Consider the following 23587-nt stretch of genomic DNA (forward strand, 5'->3'; position numbering starts at 1 on the left):
AAAATTTCTTTTTTACAAAATAATTCTTTTTTTTTTGTTTATCGAATTTATTTCTAATTTTATTTTATCTCTATTTTTTATCAAACGTCACTGACTCTATATCACAGTTTTTTTAAGTTTAGAAAATTGAGACAAAAAACTTATCAAAATTGTTGAGAAGCAAACATTTAAATATGTTAAAATTTTACACATTTTCTAAGGACATCAAATTGAGACGAAAAACGTATAAAAATTGTTAACAATTTTAAAATGTTTTTTGTCTCAAAAATATTGTTCACAAACTCATTCTTTTCTTTTGGAAAAGAAACATTACATATTCCCGTTTCTTAATATTTTTGTAGAAAATTTTCAATTTTCATAAAGAAATTATTTGCATCATTTCTATTTCTTAATTACGATTGCTTTAATAATAAGATTTTTTTAAAATAAAGGAAAAAATTGTTATAAATTCTGTTTGTCAATTACAAATTTTAATTGAAATTTAAATTGAAATTAAAACTTTTTAAATTTTTAGAAAATAAAGGAAAAAATTTTACTCAAAAAAAAGTTCTGTTACATTTATTTACAAATTTCTTTTAAATTATTCGAAAAGATCAATAACTTTATATTATTATATTATTATAAGAAAATTGTCACTGTAGATATCTTCAAAATTATTTTCATCATTTTAATTCAATTATTATTTTTTAGAATTTTTAATTATTTTTTATAAAAATAATTCAATTCCTTAAAAAAAAATTTTATTATTTATGAAAATAATGAAAATAATAAAAAAAAATATCGATCACTCCGAGTTGAAAACTCGGAGTCATCTCTTTCTTCATGTTTTGTAATAATTAAAACTTGCTACATTGTTACTGTAACTTCTTCAAAACTTATTTTCATCATTTCGATTCAATTCTTATTTTCTAGAATTTCGAACTAAAATTCTTCTTTCAGTCAATTTTTTAAAAATAATTTTTGAAAAAGTTCTTTGAAAATTTTCAAATCTTTTTTTTACAATTTAATTTTACGAAATTTTGAATATTCTTACATTCTTCAATTAAAAATATTAGAAATTTAAAGATTCAAATAATTGAAAAAAAATTCCATTAAACTTTTTAAAAAAAAATTAATTCTACAGAATTCTTAATTAAAAGTATGAAAAGTTTAAATTTTCAAAGATTTCAATTTGAAATTTTTATAAAATTCAATTATTTTCAAAAATGCATGCTATAATGCTTTCAATATTCAATTGTAATCTAAAATTTTTAACTCGAATTCATTTTGAAATCAATATTTATTAAAAAATTCTACGACAATTCAATTATTTAAATACAAAAATAAATAATATATTGAATAACTAAATAATTCTTAAAATTAAATTTTTATAAAAAATTTTATCAACAAAATTTTAAATAATTGAATTCTCTTGACAAATTTTAATAACATTTTTAAGAATAATTTCATTTTTAGAGAAATTTAATGAAAATTTTATTAAAAATAATTGAAATTCAGCTAAGAATTTTATTAAAATTTTTGAAAATAATTGAATTTCACAAAAACATTTTTTTATTTATAAAGATAATTGAAATTTTGACTAGAATTTTTGTAAATTTTTGAACATAATTGAATTTTTGCGGAGAATTATATTACTTTTGAAATAATTGAATTCTTGAGTCTGATTTTATTAAAATTTCTTTTTAAATAATTGAATTCTTTTGTGAAATTTTATTAAAATAATAGACATTAAAATGAATTTTGACAAATTTTTTAAATTAATTAAATTTTTACGAAGAATTTTATTAAAATTATTTGGAAAAAAATTGAATATTCTTACAAAGAATGTCGTTAAAATTTTTAGAAATAATTTAATTCTTTGAAAAATTTAATAAAAAATGTATGGAAAATAATACATAAATTCTAATAAATTAATTGTAGTAAAGGTTTTTTTTTAAAAAAAATTCAATTTCTTTAATGAATTTTAATAAAATATTTGAAATTAATTGAATTACTGTGTAAAATTCTAATATTTTTTAAATAATTGAATTCTTCTCAAGAATTAAAAAAAACATTTATTTTAATAATTGATTTTTTTGAAGAATTGAAATTATATTTTTAAGAATAATTACATTTTTTGAGTAAGTCCTGTAAAATTATGAATTAAAAATAATTAAAATTCTGCGATGAATTTTATTATTTATGTAAATAATTGAATAGTTGCTAAGAATTTTATTACAATTTTCTAAAATAATTGAATTCCCGAGAAGAATTTTATTATTTATGAAAATAATTGAATTTTTCTATTAATTAATTTTAAAATCATAATAAAAATAATTGAAATAATTGAAATAATTGAATTTTTGTGCAAAACTTTATTTGTGAAAATAATTGAATTTTTCGATTAATTAATTTAAAATAGTATTAAAAATAATTGAAATTCTTTTATTTTGAGTTTTATTATTTCTAAAAATAATGGAAATATTTCAAAGAAATTTATAAAAAATTTGTAAATAATAATTGAATTCTTGTAAAATTTTTATTATTTTTGAAAATAATTGATAATTTTCTTGATATTTTATACAAATAAATTATTTTGTTACATTCTACACTCAATTTTAATAAAACCCCATTGACATTTGGACATTTTTTCACAATTTTATGCCTCTTTTTTATCTTTTTTTTTTCTAAAATTTCATGCGACTTTTTGTGACTTTTGTTGTGAATTTATGAGACTAAAACAACTATTTTGGGTCTTAAAATCGATCTGAGCCCTGAATAAGTAATTATTATATAGTAGAAGCTGTTTACTTAATAATTTAGTAATAATTCAAGTAAATATTTATTTACCAAAAGACGCAACTAATAGCCTATATTTGAACGAAATAAAGTTTTCTTCCTCCAGTTATAAAAGATTTCCAGTACATATACATAATCACGGTTTATAATTCGCGAAAGTGAATTTGATTATAAAGAGGGTTGGAGATTGTTAATAACTTGGTTAGGAGTCGCGCCTCTTCAATATCCTCTCGCGTGCATAATTAAGGTACTCGTACGACCTTGCTCCACTCACCGAGATTGAGGGGATGAATAACTTAAAGGGCAGGTGAGCACTACGACAAGAATGCAGGAAGTAAGACTCAGATCTCGAGTCGCGTTTTCACATCAAGAAAAGATTCTCACATGCATCACTCTCACACACACACTGTATATAATACATGAAACTATTTTCTTTTTTTGCCTCGTAAATGTGTGCGAGATAATATAATTTATTCACACTCATGTGTTGTTTTCTCAGTGAATATGCTGCACACATGCAAATTAAAATATTCACATATTACTGTGAAAAATGTGAGTACAATATGTTTACGTGAGAGTAGCAAGTTCTAAGATTGCCCGGTATACTGCCCGCGTGTATTATGCAGGCACGATTTTAGCAATCTGTTGCGCATGCAAGTCGATTTTGATTTTTATTTTTTCTATCCAGACAATTGGATATTTTTTTCAACTTCTGATAATTAGATTATTAGTGAAATTTACTAATTGGAAAGCAAAAGTTTATTTAACTAATAAATAATAATTTCTACTATAATACATTAGTAAAATTTACTGATTCGAAAGCAAAAAGTTATTTTTTTATTTTCTAAATATTTAATTGAATTTCCGTATAAAGATATTTTTAACTAAAATTAATAAAGAAGTAGTTGAGGATTTTGTTGAACATTCTTGACAAGGAATCCTTAAGTGGGCTACTGTGTTACTTAAAATGTTGTACACTTATCTTATCAATTTTTTAAATCTAGAAAGCTTATCTCAAAAGTTAACCTGCTGTAGGTGCAAAAAAAAACTTAGTTCTTATCTTAACGATAATAATTAGATTTTCCATTAATGTGAAAGTGTTATGTATACATATATGTTTTAAATATATTGCATAGTTAATTATTTTCATTATTTAATTCAAATAATTGTTAAATATTCTTTTAACTTAAAAAAGGTATCAAATTGCAACGAATTAATACAAAAAAGTAAATCAAAAATAAAATTGTAAAAAAATGTAAAAAAAAATAACAAAATGTTAATGGGATTTTATTAGAATTGAGTGTAGAATGTAACAAAATATTTTTATGAAAATTATTTTATTTGTATAAAATATCAAGAAAATTATCAATCATCCAAGTCAAATGTACTAAAATAATAAAAACACAATTTTATAATGTTTCGAAAAATATTTTATTTGTAGTTTTTTTTATTTGCAATGAGACACAAAAATAATTTTAAATCTTAATAATTATTTTTGATAGGAAAAAAATATACTTAAATGAATCGAATAATCGGTTAGATTATTTATTTATTGAAAAATATATTTTTTTTATTATTTTTTTATTATTTAAAAAAACATTTAATAAAATTGTACGTAAACATTTAATTATTTTCATAGATAATAAAAATTTCACAGGAATTCAATTATTATTTACAAATTTTTTTATAAATTTCTTCGCAATAATTTCATTATTTCTGTAAATAATAAAACTTATCGAAGAATTTCAATTATTTTTAATACTATTTTAAATTAATTAATCGAAAAATTCAATTATTTTCAAAAATAACAAATTTTTTCACAGAAATTCAATTTTTTTTATACATTTTAATCAAATTTTTCGCAATAATTCAATTATTTTCATAAATAATAAAATTCTTCTCAGGAATTCAAATATTTTTGAAAATTTTAATAAAATTCTTAGCAACTATTCAATTATTTTCGTAAATAATAAAAATCATCACAGGATTTTAATTATTTATAATACAGTTTTACAGAAATTACTCAAAAAAATGTAATTATTCTTAAAAATTTAATTTCAATTCCTCGATAAAATCAATTATTTAAATAAATGTTTTTTTTAAATTCTTTGAAAGGATTAAATGAATCGAATAATTGGTTTGATTATTATTTATTGAAAAATATATTTTTTCTATTATTTTTTTATTATTTAAAAAGCATTTAATAAAATTTTACGCAAACATTTAATTATTTTCATAGATAATAAAAATTTCACAGGAATGGAATTATTATTTACAAATTTTTTATAAATTTCTTCGCAATAATTTCATTATTTCTGTAAATAATAAAACTTATCGAAGAATTTCAATTATTTTTAATACTATTTTAAATTAATTAATCGAAAAATTCAATTATTTTCAAAAATAACAAATTTTTTCATAGAAATTCAATTTTTTTAAAAACATTTTATTTAAATTTTTCGCAATAATTCAATTATTTTCATGAATAATAAAATTCTTCTCAGGAATTTCATTATTTTTGAAAATTTTAATAAAATTCTTAGCAACTATTCAATTATTTTCGTAAATAATAAAATTCATCTCAGGATTTTAATTATTTTTAATACAATTTTACAGGGAATTACTCAAAAAAATGTAATATTTCTTAAAAATTTAATTTCAATTCCTCGATAAAATCAATTGTTTAAAAAAAGGATTTTTTAAAATTCTTTGGAAGAATGCAATTATTTACAAAAATATTAGAATTTTTTACAGGATTTCAATTATTATGAAATAATTTAATAAAATTTGTTTGAAAGAAATCAATTATTTTAAACACAATTTTAATTAAATTATTTGGAAGTAATCCAATTATTCTTTTAGATTTTAATAAAATTCTTTCCAAGAATACAATTATTTACATATATAATTCTAAAGAATTCCTAAAGAATTAAATTATTAAAGATAAATAACAAAATTATTCCCGAAAATTCAATTATTTTGAGGCATTTTAATAAAATTCTTTGCAAAATTTCAATTATTTTTAAAAATTTTCCTCAATTGAATGATTTTTAATATCTATTTTAATAAAAATTTTTAAAAGAATTCAATTGCCTATTTTAAAAAAAAATTAATAAAATTCTACGCAAAACTTTAATTATTTTCATGAATATTAAAATTTTTACAGGAATTCAATTATTTACAAATTTTTTATAAATTTCTTCGCAATAATTCTATTATTTTCATAAATAATAAAATTTTTTTTAAGAAATTGAATTATTTCCATAAAAAATAATTGAAAATTCAAGAAAATAATAATTGAATTAAAATGATGAAAATAATTTTGAAGAAGTTACGTACAGTGACAATTTTTTATAATATAAAATAATTATTTTACCACTCGGTCGTCTTTAATTATTATAAAACATGAAGATATTGATTGCTTCGAGTCGAAGACTCGGAGTGATCGATTTCTTCATGTTTTATTAAAATTTTTAAAAGTTATTTAATTTCAAAATGGTTTGAATTTCAAATTTTTGAAAATCTTAATTCCTATGGAAAAATAATAATGATTAAACATTTATTTAAAAATGAAGTTATTGATGTTCTCGAATAATTTAAAAGAAATTCGTAAATAAATGTAACAGAACATTTTTTAGTAAAATTTTTTCCTTTATTTTCTAAAAATGTGAATATTGGGAGAAACATTTTTTTTTTTTTCACTTTTTCGGAAAGAAAAGACAAAAAAAAAATTTCGAAATAAATTGTTACGTAAGTTGGTAGTCAAAAAACAAAAGGTTACTTCAAGTGTGGAGATTTAAACAGCACTGGGGACGCCAAACGGGAATGATAAGAAAATCGTCTTTTAAACTCGACATAATATAAACATCGTGTGTGAGCAATTGTTCATTATTTTCAAGCAAAACAAATGATAATCTTATTGCAATTCGTATGTAAAAATCATTCAAGTTCGACTTTTTAGTGTGATTTATTTTTTTTCCATGTACAATAAACGTGCACTTTGATTCTATTTTTGAAAGAGTTGAAAAAGAGATTAAATAATGTGGTTTAATTTTAGTTTAATTTTTAGAGTCGATTTGGATTAAAAACTATGAGGAAAAATTCTAATTTATGCTTTAGAGTTATTTAAATAACTTCAGAAGTTCTTTAAATAAGTTTAGAAGTTCTTTAAATTAGAGTTATTGAAATAACTCTAAATATGAAATTGCAGACATTAATTTCTAAATTTGTAGAATTTGTAACATTATAATAGAGGAGAATAAAAGAATAAAATGAGGAAGTTTTTGTATCGGTTGATAAATATTCGGTTGCATAATTTTGATAAGATAAAGCTTATTCTTAAACATATATATTTTATCAAAAAAGAAATTTTTTTTTATTACGAGATAAATTTCGTATTATTTAAAGTATTGACTGTCAGGAAAAAGGGCAGGAAATATTTTTGTTTTGAGGAACAAAATAAAGAAAAAAGAAAGAAGGAAGGAAGAAAGGAAAGAAGTTTCTTGAGGAACAAGTAAAAATTTTATTTGAAGTGAATGGTTTTTTTTATATAAATTTAAATATTTAATTATAATAATTAATAATGAGCAATTTTTTAAATAAATCTTTAAAGATTTATTTAAAGATTAAATTTAATTTGCATAATTTTATTTAATTTTATTTATCTTTTAAATTTTATTATTCTTTAAAAAGTAATAATTATTATTAATAATAATCATAATTTGCATTAATTATATACTGAAAAGTAAGTTCACAAAAGTTAATCTAATTTAGATGAAAATAAGAGTGCTGCATATTTCAGTGTAACCATTTTCTGTGATAAATGCTAAAAATTCTTTTTTAAAATATTAGGGAAATTTATTTCAAGGAAAAATTGTCGCGCGAGAGAAGCATTTTTTACGAAGCGTAGAAATTTTTCTTCTATGAAAATGCTGGAAATTTTGTTAGGAAATGAAATTTGATGCAAAAAAGAGTAATTATTCGAATAAGTATTTTGACTCTTTTATATGAGAAATTAAAACCGAAAAAAGCAATTTGTTTTTAAAAAGTCAACAATTTTGTCGAAAGTCAAGAAATAAAGTGTTTTTTTCTGAAAAAGAAGAAACTTTTCCATAAAAGGATTTTTTTTACTTATGTTTTTATTACTTAAATTTTTTTAAATTCATTTAAATAATTATTAAAAATAATGGATTTCTAGAAGAATTTTAGTTAAAAACACTAGAAAAAATTGAATTTTGGAGAAGTTACAAATGATTGAAGAAATTCAATTATTTTCAAAAGTAATAAAATTCTTCGCAGAAATTCAATTATGTTTAAAAATTTTTTAAAATTCTCGTCAAGATTTCAATTATCTTTAGAAATAATTACATTCTTCTCCGAAATTCAATTATTTTCAAAAATTTGAATAAAATTCTTGTCAAAATTTCAATTATTTTCAAAAAATTTCCTCAATTTAATGATTTTTAATATCTACTATTTTAATAAAATTTTCCAAAAGAATTCAATTATTTAAAAAAAAATTTTGTTTAATTCTACGCAAACATTTAATAATTTTAATAAATAATAAAAATTTCACAGGAATTCAATTATTTACAAATTTTTTTATAATTTTCTTCGCAATAAATAAATTATTTTTATAAATAATAAAATTTTTTCCAGAGAATAAATTATTTTCATAAATAATAAAATTCTTTTTAGGAATTCAATTATTTTCATAAATATTAAAACTCATCGTAAAATTTCAATTACATATTTTTAATAATACAATTTCAATCGAATTTCTCGACAATTGTAATTATTCTTAAAAATTTTATTAAAATTCGTAAAAAGAATTCAATTATTCAAAAAATTTGTTTTAAATAAATATTTAATTATTATTATTTTTCCATAGGAATTAAAAATTTTTTAAAAGATTCAAATTCAAACCATTTTGAAATTAAACAACTTTTAAAAATTTTTATAAAACATGAAGAAATCGATCACTCCGAGTCTTTGAGTCGGAGTCATCGCTTTCTTTATGTTTTATAATAATTAAAACTTGCTACTTTGTTACTGTAACTTCTTAAAAAATTATTTTCATCATTTTAATTCAATTATTATTTTCTAGTATTTTTAATTATTTTTAATGAAAATATTTTAATTCCTGAAAATAATGGAATTATTGCGAAGAAATTTATAAAAAATTTGTAAATAATTGAATTCCTGTGAAATTTTTAATATTTATGAAAATAATTAAAGTTTTGTGTAGAATTTTATTAAACTTTTTTAAGTAAGTATTTGAATTCTTTTGAAACATTTTATTGAAATAGTAGATATTAAAAATCATGCAATTGAGGGAAATTTTTTAAAATAATTGAAATGTTCCAAAGAATTTTATTAAAATGCCTCAAAATAATTGAATTTTCGGAAATAATTCTGTTATTTATCGACATATGTAAATAATTTAATTCTTGGGAAGAATTTTTAAAAAATTTAAACGAATAATTAAATTATTTCAAAATAATTTAATTAAAATTGTATTTAAAATAATTGATTTCTATCAATACAATTTTATTAAAGTATTTGAAAATAATTGAATTCCTTTAAAAAATTCTAATATTTTTGTAAATAATTGAACTCTTCCAAAGAATTTAAAAAAAACATTTATTTAAATACTTGATTTTATTGAGAAATTGAAATTAAATTTTTAAGAATAATTACATGTTTTGAGTAATTCCTGTAAAATTGTATTAAAAATAATTAAAATCCTGCGATGAATTTTATTATTTATAAAAATAATTGAATAGTTGGTAAGAATTCTATTAAAATTTTCAAAAATAATTGAATTCCTGAGAAGAATTTTAATATTTATGAAAATAATTGAATTATTGCGAAAAATTTTATTAAAATGTTTTAAAAAAATTGAATTTCTGTGAAAAATTTTGTTATTTTTGAAAATAATTGAATTCTTCCTAAGAATTTTTATAAACATTGCTTTAGATAATTAATGTTTTTGAAATATAATAAATATAATGAAAATTTTATTTTAAATAATTGAATCTTGTGTAAAACTTTATTTGTAAAAATAATAATTGAATTTTTCGATTAATTAATTTAAAATAGTAGGGGAATGTAGTCAAGGTTGGTCTACTGTCTAGGTAGGCCATCGCGATTTTTTGGACAAGTTCACTAGCGCCACCTACACGCATGCTTGTCGAAGCTTGTCTTAGTGTAACCTAACTTTTTGTTCAATTACATTTTCGGAGGATCGAAAATTGTGTTTTCTGTGACGTCGGTACAAAAAAAGCTCAAAAAAAGTTTTGTGCATAATGTGAAAAACCATTAATAAAAGATAAAAAACAAATTGAATCGTCAAGGCAAGTATGCAGAAAATTTGTGGGACTCATGGTTGAAAGGAAAACAAAGTAAAAAATCGAATCCCGAAACGTATTTCTTTATGGTTACAACAATTCGGTAATGTTACTTACTGTCAAGGTCGGCCACTATGTGTTTAAAATGCGCAAAGTTGAGGACGAGCTACTTCATTTGCAAAAACTGCAATTCTGTATAACTCATAATATAATTGATCATCTTATTAATATTTTTATTTAATTTTATTAATATTTTAGTGCAAAACTTTTTTTTATTTATATTTATTTTTTTATATTGTTTATTGTTATTATTTTGTTATTTCATTAAGTTACAAACTGTAAACAATAAAGAATCAATTTTCCGTAACTCCAAACATGTTATTTTATTTTTTAACGATTAATGCCCTTTGAATTTTAAACATGGCCGACCTTGACTGTAATGGCCAACCTGGACTACAAATTTTTTTTTTTTTAAATCTTTATAACTTTTTCATTTTTAAACCTGTCAATTTACTTTGTACAGAAAAAATGTTCCTATTAAACAGGACTTTCCAACCATATACTTCAATTGTCCAAATTCATTTTTAAAAAAAAGTTATAAACAAAAGTCAAAAAGGTGGCCGACCTAGACTATGTTCCCCTATTAAAAACAATTGAAATTCTTCGATGAGTTTTACTATTTATGAAAATAATGGAATTTTTGCGAAGAAATTTATAAAAAATTTGTAAATAATTGAATTCCTGTGAAATTTTTATTATTTATGAAAATAATTAAATGTTTGCGACGATTGCGTACAATTTTATTAAATGTTTTTTTAAATAATAAAAGAATAATAGAAAAATAAATTTTTCAATAAATAATAAGCAAACCGATTATTCAATTCATTTAAGTATTTTTTTGCTTTAAAAATTAATTATTACGATTAAAAATTATTTTTGGGTCTCATTGCAAATAAAAAAAACTACAAATAAAATATTTGTCTAATCGTTAAAATTGCGTTTTTATTATTTTAATATTTGACTTGGAGGATTGATAATTTTCTTGATATTTTAGGCAAATAAAATAATTTTTATAAAAATATTTTAATTGTTATATTCTACACTCAATTCTTATAAAACCCAATAACATTTTGCCATTTTTTTTTACATTATTTTACAATTTCATGTCTCTTTTTTATCGTTTTTTCCAAAATTTCATGCGACTTTTGGCGACTTTTGGCGACTTTTGTTGTGAATTTATGCGACTAAAGCGTCCTTTTTTGTGTCCTAAAGTCGATCCGAGCTCTGAATTTTCTTTAGAGAAAAAGTGTAAATTTTGCCTTGAAATTAGGGGAAAGTCAGGAAAAATCAAAATTAAATTTTCGTGTCAATCCTTTTTATATTTCATTTGTGGAAAGATTTCCGAAAATTAAGATTCTAAATGTGGAATGAAGTGGAATTAAAAAAAGCAATAAAAAAAAAAGAAAGTGAGGAAAAAAAATGTTACCTTCGAGATTTTTATTCCTCGCGAGTAGAGCAAGGAGAACGTCAGAATTTGGCGATGCGTCGGCGAGATCAGCGGCATCGTGATGCGACGGAGGATGAGCTGGACCAAGAGAGGGAACTGAACCGAGAGGTGGACGGGGCATCATCACCGTGCCAGAGCCAAGTAGAGGAAGTGATGAGAGCCCACCAGACGGATGTAGAGAATTGTGGGACTGCGGCCCATTTTGCGCCGATTGTACGGCAGCCGACATGGAAAGATCGACACCACCGAGTAAAACTGGTCGACAACTTCCGGCTCCAATTGCAACCCCGGATGTCACCGCCGGGAGGATTCCTCCACCCCCCGGCAGTGGTGCGTACGGCAAATACAGCTCCAGTCTAAAATCGTTTTCTCCCCCGCGATTAAAAAAAAATTAAACAACAAGAGTCACCACCTCACTATTTTTAATACTTTAAAGAAACAGAAAATCCACACTTCACTTTTGTTAAAAATCCAATTTTCGCATTTTTCAAATGTTCAGCATTGGCGAATATTCGAAGTAACGAAAATGGTAAAGGTTTCGAGTCATTTTTTTTTTTATAGGTGTCAAATTTAGCTTTGGGGAAATTATTTTTAAATGAGAAGATGGTGAATTGTGATTGACCGACGGAATTGGTCGAAATTATAATAAATGTTTATTTTCTTTTTAATTTTTTCTTTCTTGGAAAGTTTCTTGAAAAGTTTCATGGAAAGCTTCTTCGAATTTTTCCTTTGGTTCGTCTTTCATCTTCATTGGCGAGATTTTTTTCTTCCTCTTCAGATTTTCACCTCTTAATTTTATTCACTTCTCGCAGCACTTCTAATTGAACGTAAACAATCATCGATTTTAAAAAATGTTTTATCAAAATGAGGTTTTAGATAAATTTTAAATATCAAATACTGGAAAATTATTCCTTTAAGAAAGGATTTTTTTTTATTTTAGTTTTCTTAAAATTTTCATTGTGGAAAATTCTTTCTGCCTTTAGGAGTGAAAAAATCCTTTTTGGTGGAGAATTTTCTTTTTCTTTTTGAAGAACTTTTTTTTTCTTTGAGAACTAAAACATTCGACGAAAATTGTTGATGAATTGCATTTTTAAGAAACAGTGGTTCTTTCCTTTTGGAAAAATTATTTTCTTTCGATTCTTTCGGTTTTATTGGAAAAAAATTGTTTATTGTAGCGTTTGTTTTGAGAATTTAACTGTTTAATATTGTAGCGTTTTTTGGGAATTTAACTGTTTTGTTTTTTCATTGAAACTTGGTTTTTCTTTTTGTGGAATTTCGATTTTCTTTTTGGTTTTAATTTCAATTAGAATTGTATATTTATAGTTGATGTTTAGGAGTTGGAAATAAAATTAACACTCGTTTTTATGGAGAGATGAATGATTTTTGATGAATGAGATTTGGAAACGAGAGGAAAAGTGATGCTTTGAGAGTAAAGACAGTCCGAGCGGGCCTGAAGGCAACCGCGTACTCATCCACTGGCAGTTGTGTCGAGCGACGGCCCCAACCTTATCAGCTCGACTTACTGGTCCCAGTTTATCTCGACCATAACCTTGCTTATGCTACCGATCGACCGTCAATTTGCTTTGCGAAATCTGGAGCGCGGAAATTTCTCTTTCATCTCTTCTTTTTTCATTAAATTACTTCTTTTTCTTCTTCTTTTTATCCTTTTTTTCCTTTTTGTTTGCTTCTTTGTTTTTTATTTATTATTTTATTTATTTTATTTGTATTCTTTCTTTCTTCTATTCTTCTATTCTTCTTTTTTTTCTCCTTTGTTTCTTCTTGTTTGCTTCTTTGTTTTTATTTATTTGTTATTTTATTTTTCTTCTTCTTCTTCTTTTTCTCCTTTGTTTCTTTTTCTTTGCTTCTTTTTTATTTATTTTTTATTTTATTTCCTTATTTTCTTAATTTTATTCTTCTTATTCTTCTCCTTCTGCTTCTTTTTCTTTCTTTCTCTTTTTTATTTACTTATTTTTTCCTTTTGTCGAATTTGTGAATTATCCACAATTATTTTTTTACGTACTTTTCTAATTATAAAAGTACGTAAAATTATTTTGTTCTGACAAAATAATTTTGTAGCAAGACGAAATAATTTTGTATCAAGACAAAATTTTGTATCAATTTTGTATCAAGAAAGTATTTTTGTTGGAAAAGTTGTTTTTCTCAGTATAATTTTCTTATCCTTTTATCCTTTCTTATTTCGGTTTTTTAAAATTGTCTACGACATTTTTGTGTTTTGATTGTGAATAAATTTTTTCCTCCTGACAAATTTTGACACTATGTTCGAAAATTATTTTTTTTTTAGACAAAATTGACGTTTTTAACAAAAGTAACGTTAAATCTTTATAAAGATTTAATAAAATAAGGATAATTTTTTTCAGTAAGAGAGAATAGAAGAACTTGAAAATAGATATTTTTAGTTTGATTTTTTCTGTGCGTCGAATTAGAGAACCTAAAAGAATAGGTTTATTTTTTAAATTTGAAAAAATTGAAGAAAAAAATTGTTATTTTCTGAATTTTGAACTTGATTTTTGCTTCACATAATTTTTCACTGGAAGTTGTCTATCTGTTTCTTGATTCGTAGGTTGTTTACTACTGAGAGGTTTTTGTATTTTATTTAGATTCACAGACCTTTTGTGTTTATGTTTCTAATCAGCAGACGGAATCACAATTTTAGTTCCAATTTTTTTTTCTATAGGTGTTTGATTTCTGGTTTAGAATGTTTTATTCTTATTATGATGGGAATTTTATATTATTTTGTGCCTTGTCTTTGATTTTGTAATTTTCTCCATAAAACTCTTGAAAGATGATTTTTTGCACTTTTCCCTTTTAGTTCTTTTTCGAATTTTATTCACATTTCTGTTATTTAGCACAAGTTTTTAAATTTATTTTTATTTTTTTGTTCTTTTTTGATTACAATTTCAATGTTTGCTTTTTATTTTAAATTTTTTGATTTTCGATTTTTTACATAGAACACTTTTTTTTGTCTATTTTTATTTGATTTTTAGTATTATTTTTGATTTTTTGTCTCTCGTTCCACTGACTTTTACTCAGCACTTGTTTTTGAATTTGTCTAATTTTGTTTAAATTTTTTGCTTTTCTTCTCCGTTTGCTGCAACTTTGTACAATTTTCTTCTATTCTTCCATTTATCAATTTCCTTTCTATTTTTTCACTTATTATTCTTCATTTATTATTATTTGTTTATTATTATCATTCATTTATTATTTGTTTACTATTATTTATTTATTATTATTATTATTTATTATTATTTATTCATTTATAATTATTTGTTTATTATTATCATTCATTTATTATTTTCCTCTTTTCCTTTTTTCTTTCTCTTTTTTCTTATTATCTCTTCTTTTTCTTTTTAGATTTTTATTCGCTTCTATATTATTATTTATAACAATTATTTTACTTTTTCTTTTATTTCCTCATCTTTTCCTTACGGATATCCTTTTGTTATTTATTTATTATTTTCTTCTTTGCTGTTTCTCTTTTCTTTTTATTATCTTTTTTCTTCCTATTGGATTTTCTATTCGTTTCTATTATTATTTCTTTCTTTTCTTTTTCTTATTTTCTTCTTTTTCTTATTTTCTCTTCATTGCCTCTTCTTCTTCTTTCGGATTTCCTATAAGTTTCAAATTTATTTTTTTCATTTTTATTCGCTTCTATTATTATTTATTTTTTCTTCTTTCTTTTTTTAATTTTCTTTACTTTTTACTTTATTTTTTCTTTCGGATTACGCTTCTTATTTATTTTCTGTACTTTTATTCGCTTCTAATTTATTCTCTTGAATTTCATCCGCTTGTTATTTATTTATTTTTTTTTTCTTTTTCTAATTTTCTTTACTTTTTACTTTACTTTCTTTTTTCTTTCGGATTACGCTTCTTATTTATTTTCTGTACTTTCATTTCCTTCTATTCCTATTTATTTTTTCTCCTTTCTTCTTTTATTTTTCTTTTATTACCTCTTCTTTTTCCTATCGGATTTTCTATACACTTCTAATTTATTTTCTTGAATTTCATCCGTTTATTATTTTTTTTCTTGTTTCTTTTATTATCTCTTCCTTTCCTAACGGATTAGCTATTCGCTTGTATTATTACTTTCTTCTTTCTTTTTTATTCTTCTTTTATTTTATTTTCCTTTCCTTTCGAGTTTTTCTATTCGCTTCTAACTCATTTTCTTTATCCTTTATTTTTTTCTGTTTCCTTTAATTTTCTTTTTCTTCCTTCTTGATAGTTTATTCAGTTCCTTCTCTTTTCTAGTCTTTTAATTTTTTTTTACTCTCTTCTACATTATTTTTCTTGACTCCACCTCCTTTTCGTATTTTCTAATTTCTCTGCGTCTGATTTTTTATTCTAATTTCTCTGTCTAATTTTTCTTTCTTCTTTCTTTTTCAATTTTTGAATAATTTTTTTCTTTCTGAATTTTTTTTTAATTTTTCTTCCTGAATTTATTTTTTACCTTTTCTTTCTGATTTTTTTTTTTATTTTTTATTTTCCTATTCAATTGTTTGTTTTGCCTTCCCACTTGAGTCTATTTTATGTCCCTTTCCTTCCCTTTTCTTCCTCTTTCTTACCTTTCCAATTCCGTCTTTCAATTTTTGATCAAAACACCTCTTCTCATTTATGCAGCACTGTTTTCTTCTTTTGACACCTTTATAACACTTTCTCACTACAGGAATAGAAAATGTTTTTCTATTTCTTTTCTTCGCACACTTTGTAAATAATAATCCTTTGTCAAATCGGAGACAGTCTCCAATCAACGCCACCACTCCCTTATTTTTCTCTCCTTCAAAATGAAATAATTGTAAAAGTTTTAAAAAGTTGGTTTAGAGAAAGAAAAATACACTTATAGGGGTCTTGTGGATTTTTAACGACAGTTTTTGATAGACTGGTCCTTAAAAGATTATCGATCGTCTAAAATTGAATCCCATCGGTTCACCCCGTGCGTCTGGGATGAGAGGAGGGGGGAGAGGGACGGAAATGTTTTTACACGCGTGTCAATGTAAATCCGCGACCGGACCCAATGTAAATTGCAGTCCGATGGTAGAAAAAGGGACTCTCTTCTCTCTCTCTCTCTCTCGATCCCTCTCTCGATCCCTTTCTCGACCGATAGACTCGAAGGACCAGACTTAGTTATTCTCTCCTTTTGCGGATCCTACCCTGCCGCTCTGAAAGCGCGCCGGCTAATATAAGAAACGCCGAATTCCGCGGAACTCCGCGACTGCCACTCGACTTGCTTTTATCCTCCAAGCGAGAAAACGTATCTGGTACCGGCATCCCATCCTATTCCGTCGGAGGATTGGTTTTTTTTCTTACCTTCTCTCTCTTCGTTTCGATTTTTTTTTCGTTTGAAATTTAAAGAAATTTCTTTCTTTTTGATAAATAACGAAAAGAATGGAGAAAAAAAATAATTTTTTTTTTTTTTTTGAAACGATGTGCGAAATGATTATCGGATCGAGTGAAACTATGACCGGGAGAGACCGCGGCTTCTGGTTTAGCTGTTGCCGGGACAAGGGAGGTCGGTGGGTGCGGAGCTGGACTGTGTCGTCGGTTAAAGCGTGGGTGGTTTGCTAGAGAGTGAGAGAGAGAAGGTGATAAGAGAGAGAGAAATAGAGAGACGGAATCGACGGAAATATGGGAATCGCGGGTGGGGCGATGTGAGGGAGGGAAATTTCACCCTACCAGGAACGAGGAATTTGCCATGGGAAGTTTTTGGAGGGGTTTTCATTAAGGCGCATGCGCATTTTGATTCTCGACTTTTCTCAAGTGCGAGGATATCACGAGGATCCTTCAAACTACAAACGAGGTTTTCTGATAAGTTTCCTTCTTTTCTTTTCTTTTTTTTTGTTCTTATTGGTTTTTCTTTTTTTTGGGGTTTTTTTCTGCTTTTTCAAAGTTGGATTTATGTGATTGGATAATAAACGCTCGTTGTGCTTTAAATTTACTGAAAAATGTATATTTTTTCAAAAAAAAGGAATTAGAGGAGAAATTTTTAATTTGAAGGAATATTTAATTTTTTGTATTTTTTGGTGGATTTTATTCTGAATGGAAAAAAAGGAAATTTATTCTTTTTTGTTGTATTCTGAATGAAAAGAACAAAATTCATTTTTTTCAGGGTTGCCACGCAACCTGGAAAGATGGAAAACCTGGAAATGTCAGGGAACTTTCTAAACCTTGAAAAACCTGGAAAAGTAGGGGAATTTTGATCGATATCCTGGAAAATTGTTGTTTTCTAAAGTTACTGTGTTCATTCTTGAAATCTAATTTTACTTCAATCTTTCAAAATTAATTAAATTTTAAAAGAGTTGCGTTTACAATTTTTATGAGTAGATGAACTTCAAAAGATTTTAGTTTGAAATTTTGTAAAATTTTAATTTTAAATGAATTTAATTAGAAATTTTTAAAAATTTTAATAACTAAAATTCTTCTGAAATTAGTTAAATTTTTTAATATATATTTAATTGATTATTAAAAATAATGGATTTATAGAAGAATTTTAGTTAAAAACACTAAAACAAATTGAATTTTATTAAAATGCCTCAAAATAATTGAATTTTCAGGAATAATTTTGTTATTTATTTTTAATAATTGAATTCTTTCGAAGAATTATTTATGTAAATAATTGAATTCTTGGGAAAAATTTTATTAAAATCTAAAAGAATAATTGAATTATTTCAAAAAAATTTAATTAAAATTGTATTTAAAATAATTGATTTCTTTCAAAAATATTTATTAAAATATTTGAAAATAATTGAATTCCTGTGAAAAATTCTAATATTTTTGTAAACAATTGAATTGTTCCAAAGAATTTTAAAAAATCATTTATTTAAATAATTGATTTTAGGGAGGAATTGAAATTAAATTTTTAAGAATAATTACATTTTTTGAGTAATTCCTGTAAAATTGTATTAAAAATAATTAAAATCCTGCGATGAATTTTATTATTTATGAAAATAATTGAAAAGTTGCTAAGAATTTTCTTAATATTTTCAAAAGTACATGAATTCCTGAGAAGAATTTTATTATTTATGAAAATAATTGAATTATTGTGAAAAATTTTATTAAAATGTTTTAAAAAAATTGAATTTCTGTGAAAAATTTTATTATCTTTGAAAATAACTGAATTCTTCATAATAATTTTTATAAACATTGCTTTAGATAATTAATGTTTTCGAAATATAATAAATATTATGAAAATTTGATTTTAAATAATTGAATTCTTGTGTAAAACTTTATTTGTTAAAATAATTGAATTTTTCGATTAATTAATTTAAAATAGTATTAATAATAATTGAAATTCTTCGATGAATTTAATTATTTATGAAAATAATGGATATATTGCGAAGAAATTTATAAAAAATTTATAAATAATTGTATTCCTGTGAAATTTTTATTATTTATGAAAATAATTAAATGTTTTGCATTTTATTATTTTTGCAATTTTATTAAATTTTTTTTCAAATAATAAAAAAATAATAGAAAAAAAAAATTTTTTCAATAAATAATAATCAAACCGATTATTCGATTCATTTAAGTATTTTTTTTTTGTTTTAAAAAGTAATTATTACGACATTTTTTGCGTAATTCCTGTAAAATTGTATTAAAAATAATTAAAATCCTGCGATGAATTTCATTATTTATGAAAATAGTTGAATAGCTGCAAAGAATTTTATTAAAATTTTCAAAAATATTTGAATTCCTGAGAAGAATTTTATTATTTATGAAAATAATTGAATTATTGCGAAAAATCGATCGAGGCCCTGAGTGTGCAGTGAAATTTGACTGATTTTCAGTGCGCAACAAATAACTTGATATTTGCTCTAACAGAAACAAATTGGAAAAAAATGTTACAATAAATTTAAGTCACCTGCGTCGATTTATGATGAAAAATCTGACTTAAATTGCTTGTGGGAAGATAGAGACAAGGTCGTGCACAGTGATAATGAAAAAGGATGGGCAATAATGGTTAGACCAAGTCCACCTTTTTCTGACATCCATATACGGTTTTAGTAGAATCGGAGAGCTTGAAAACGGGAAGCGAGACATATTTTTATTGTATAAATATATATATACGTATGGGTGAATCACTGCACCGTGCAATAATCGTGTATTGGTGTTTATATATACAAACACAGACACATATATGTATGTTGGAATCACTCGTTGGATGCACTCAACGAAATTGAACTCATGGTCGTCGGTCTCGCCATCCTTGTGCACCCTCTTCTCTCATATCGACAACAGGTAAAAAAGAAACTTTCCGATCGAAATCATTTGGATTCGAGTTGAAATATTTTTCCTAAATAGTCCATTTTATACATTTTATACATACACTGCGCGTTTATTATAATACTTGGAAAATCTTTGACAAATTTTTATGTGTATTAAAATTTTGCTATATTTTTTTTTATATTAATTATTTTTTTGAGCCACAGTTTTTCTACTCTCTAAACTTGAATTAGTAAATTCAATTTACTAATTTGAATTAGTGACTGACTTTTTGCTTTTGAATTAGTAAAATTAGTAACTTCACTAATAAATAGTAATTTCTACTAATTTATTAGTAAAATTTACTAATTCAAAAGCAAAAAGTCAGTCACTAATTCGAATTAGTAAACATTTTCAGGGTTGTCACGCAACCTGGAAACCTGGAAAACCTGGAAATGTCAGGGAACTTTATAAACCTTTAAAAAACCATGGAAAAGTCAGGGAATTTTGATCGAAATCCTAAAAAATCGTTATTTTCTAAAATTTATTCTTGAAATCTAATTTTACATAAGTATTTCAAAATTAATTAAATTTTAAAAAAGTTGCGTTTACAATTTTCATAAGTACAGATGAATTTCAAAAGATTTTAATTTGAAATTTTGTAAAATTTCAATTTTCAATGAATTTAACGAGAAATTGTCTTAAAGAACGTAAATTTTTGAGAAATTTTAATTATTCCAATTCTTCTGAAATTAGTTAAATTTTTTAATATATATTTTTAATTGATTATTAAAAATAATGGATTTATAGAAGAATTTTAATTAAAAACACTAAAAGAAATTATTGAATTTTCAAGCAATTACAAATGATTGCATAAATTCAATTATTTTCCAAATTAGTATAAAATTCTTCTTAGAAATTCAATTATTTCTAACAATTTTAATAAAATTCATGACAAAATACCAATTATTTTCAAAAACTTTCTTCAATTCAATGATTTTTAATAAATCTACTACTTTAATAAAACTTTTCAAAAGAGTTCAATTATTTAAAAAAAAATTTTTTATTCTACGCAACATTTCATTATTTTTATAAATAATAAAACTCATCTCAGACTTTCAATTATTTTTAATAGAATTTTAATGAAATTCCTCGAAAAATGAAATTATTCTTAAAAAATTTATTGAAATTCATCAAAAAAATTCAATTATTTAAAAAGAGATTTTAATAAAATTCGTCTCAAGAATTCAATTATTTTCAAAAGTAATATAATTCTTCGCAGAAATTTAATTGTGTTCAACAATTTACAAAAATTCTCGTCAAAATTTCAATAATCTTTATAAATTTTTCTCCGAAATTCAAATATTTTCAAAAATTTTAATAAAATTCTTGGCAAAATTTCAATTATTTTCAAAAACTCTTTTCTCTTTGGAGAAATTCAATTATTTTTAATCAAATTTTAATCAAATTTCCGAAAAATAAACTTATTCTTAAAAATTTTACTAAAATTTATCAAGAGAATTCAATTATTTAAAAATTTGTTGACAAAATTCTTGATAAAAGTTCAATTTTAAGAAACATTCAATTATTTAATAAAATATTTACTTTTGTATTTAAATAATTGAATTCTCATGTATTTTTCTAGTAAATATTGATTTAAAAATAAATTTCAGTTAAAATTTTAGATTATTATTGAATATTGAAAGCAATATAGCGTAAATTTTTAAAAATAATTGATTTTTGAAAATGTTTCAAATTAAAATCTTTTAGAAAATTTGAACTTTTCATACTCTTAATTAACAATTCTGTATAGAATTTATTTTTCAAAAAAGTTTAATTGAATTTTTCTTTCATTCTTCAAGTTTTTATTTTCTAATATATACTATTTAATTGAAAAATGTCAGAATAATCAAAATTACGTAAAAATTAAGATTGAAAATAATTGAATATTTACGAAGAATTTTATCATTTTTGAAAATAATTGAATTCTTACGGTGAATTTTATCAATTTTGAAAATAATTGAATTCTTGCGAAGAATTTTGTAAATTTTAAAAATAATTGAATTATTTCGAAGAATTTTCTTTAAATTGTTTGAGAATAATTGAATTCCTGCGAATAATTTTATTATCTATAAAAATAATTAAATTTTTGACAAGATTTTTAAGGAAATTAAGAATTAATTTTTCTCAAAAAGTTTAATGAAATTTTTTTTTAATTATTTAAAGTTTTTAATTTCTAATTTATTTAATTGAAGAATGTCAGAATAATCAAAAGTTTAGGTAAAATTGAATTGTAAACAAATGGATTTAAAAATTCTCAAAGAAGAACTTTTTCAAAAATTATTAAAAAAAATTGTTTTAAAAAAGAATTTTAGTTTAAAATTCTAGAAATGAAGAATTGAATTGAAAATAATTTTGATGAAATTACAGTAACAATATTTTTATAATATAAAATAATGATAGTATCAAGTTTTAATTATTATATATGTAATTGAATTTAAAATTTTTGAGAATTTTAATTTCTGTAAAAAAATAATAATGATTAAATATTCATTTAAAAACAAAGTTATTGATGTTTTTGAGTAATTTTAGTATTTTACAATTAAAGAAGTTCATAAATAAATGTAATAATACAGGAAAAAAGTCGTTTTGTCTGGAAATTAGGGAGTTTGGTAAGATTAAGAATAATATTAAAAATAAAATTTTTGTGAAATATAAATGTAGTTTTAAAAACCTGGAAAAATTATGTTTTTTAACCTGGAAATGTCAGTGAATATGAAATGAGAAAACCCTGTTTTTTCTATACATTAATATAAAAAGATGTTTTTTTTTTTATTGTTAATAAAGTTGTATCCACCTTTGAACTGAGTCGGAAAAAGTAAATTTGAAAAAACTGTAATTTCTACGATGTTGAGAAATATTTTTCCTTCTTTCCTCTTTTAGAGAGTGAGAAGAAATTTGTTTTAAATTTAAAATATAAAAACATGTTTTTATATTCAATTTTTTGGAAAATTCGCGAATTTTTATATATTGAGTTCTTGACATCTGTGGGTAAAACTTTTTGTCTGGCTTTTGCAAAAATAATAATAATAGTAAAAGAAAAAAAAATAGAAAAACAAGAGAGAAAAAAAATTTGAGTTCGCGACATATTGCGCGTACAGCATTATATGGCAGGGTGGAAAAATGTGGGGCACATTGATAGCGACGAGGAATGAGAGAAATGAGGAGGTGAGGATATCGAACCGGGGGTTTCAGAGAGGCGGAGTCATCCTCAGTTGCTATGGGAACGTGACACTCTCTTTCGAGCTTTCGGGGCTTTTGCGAGCTTACGGGAAGCTCTCCTCATGACATGGCCTGTGACCGTGGGATTTCCTCGTTATATCTACCATTTCTCTATAGATATAGATATATATATATGTATAAACGACCATAAACTTCAACTTTTCGTCAAAACTGCTGCTCTCACATTGCTGTTTTACGTTACTGCACTTTTTGCCCCCCACGCCCTCCCCTTTGCTACTACCTCACCTCTTGTTCTCTCGACAAAGATTTTTACATGACTCACGTTTCAACCCTGATAAGAGGGTTGATGTGTGTGTACATATTATATATATATACACTGTGTGTCACACCTTTTCGTAGAATTTTTCACACTTTGGAGCTTTTTGGGCGAAAAAACAGTGTTTTTTATATACGTTTTAATGGCGAGACTTGGTATGAATATTTTAGAGTTAGATTT

The 23587-nt window shown here is 23.3% G+C and overlaps 2 protein-coding genes across 9 annotated transcripts in view; one reads left to right on the plus strand and one right to left on the minus strand.

Moving 5' to 3' along the window:
* Positions 1-17188, minus strand: part of LOC122507896 (LIM/homeobox protein Lhx3) — a 112727-nt gene extending 95539 nt beyond the window's left edge. For 3 of the 4 annotated variants that reach the window (XM_043620890.1, XM_043620889.1, XM_043620886.1), the window contains exon 1: positions 11614-11879. In XM_043620890.1, the coding sequence (XP_043476825.1) occupies positions 11614-11863 (250 nt within the window). In that variant the 5' untranslated portion in view covers positions 11864-11879. Of the gene's footprint in view, positions 1-11613; positions 12209-16214 lie in introns of those variants that run through there. The other variant, XM_043620885.1, reaches the window with a different exon arrangement.
* Positions 1-23587, plus strand: part of LOC122507893 (aromatic-L-amino-acid decarboxylase-like) — a 186786-nt gene that overhangs the window by 92378 nt on the left and 70821 nt on the right. The gene's annotated exons all lie outside the window — the stretch shown is intronic.

The sequence above is a fragment of the Leptopilina heterotoma genome, unplaced genomic scaffold (genome assembly GCF_015476425.1).
Source record: "Leptopilina heterotoma isolate Lh14 unplaced genomic scaffold, ASM1547642v1 Lhet_52, whole genome shotgun sequence".
Taxonomy (NCBI): Eukaryota; Metazoa; Arthropoda; class Insecta; order Hymenoptera; family Figitidae; genus Leptopilina; species Leptopilina heterotoma.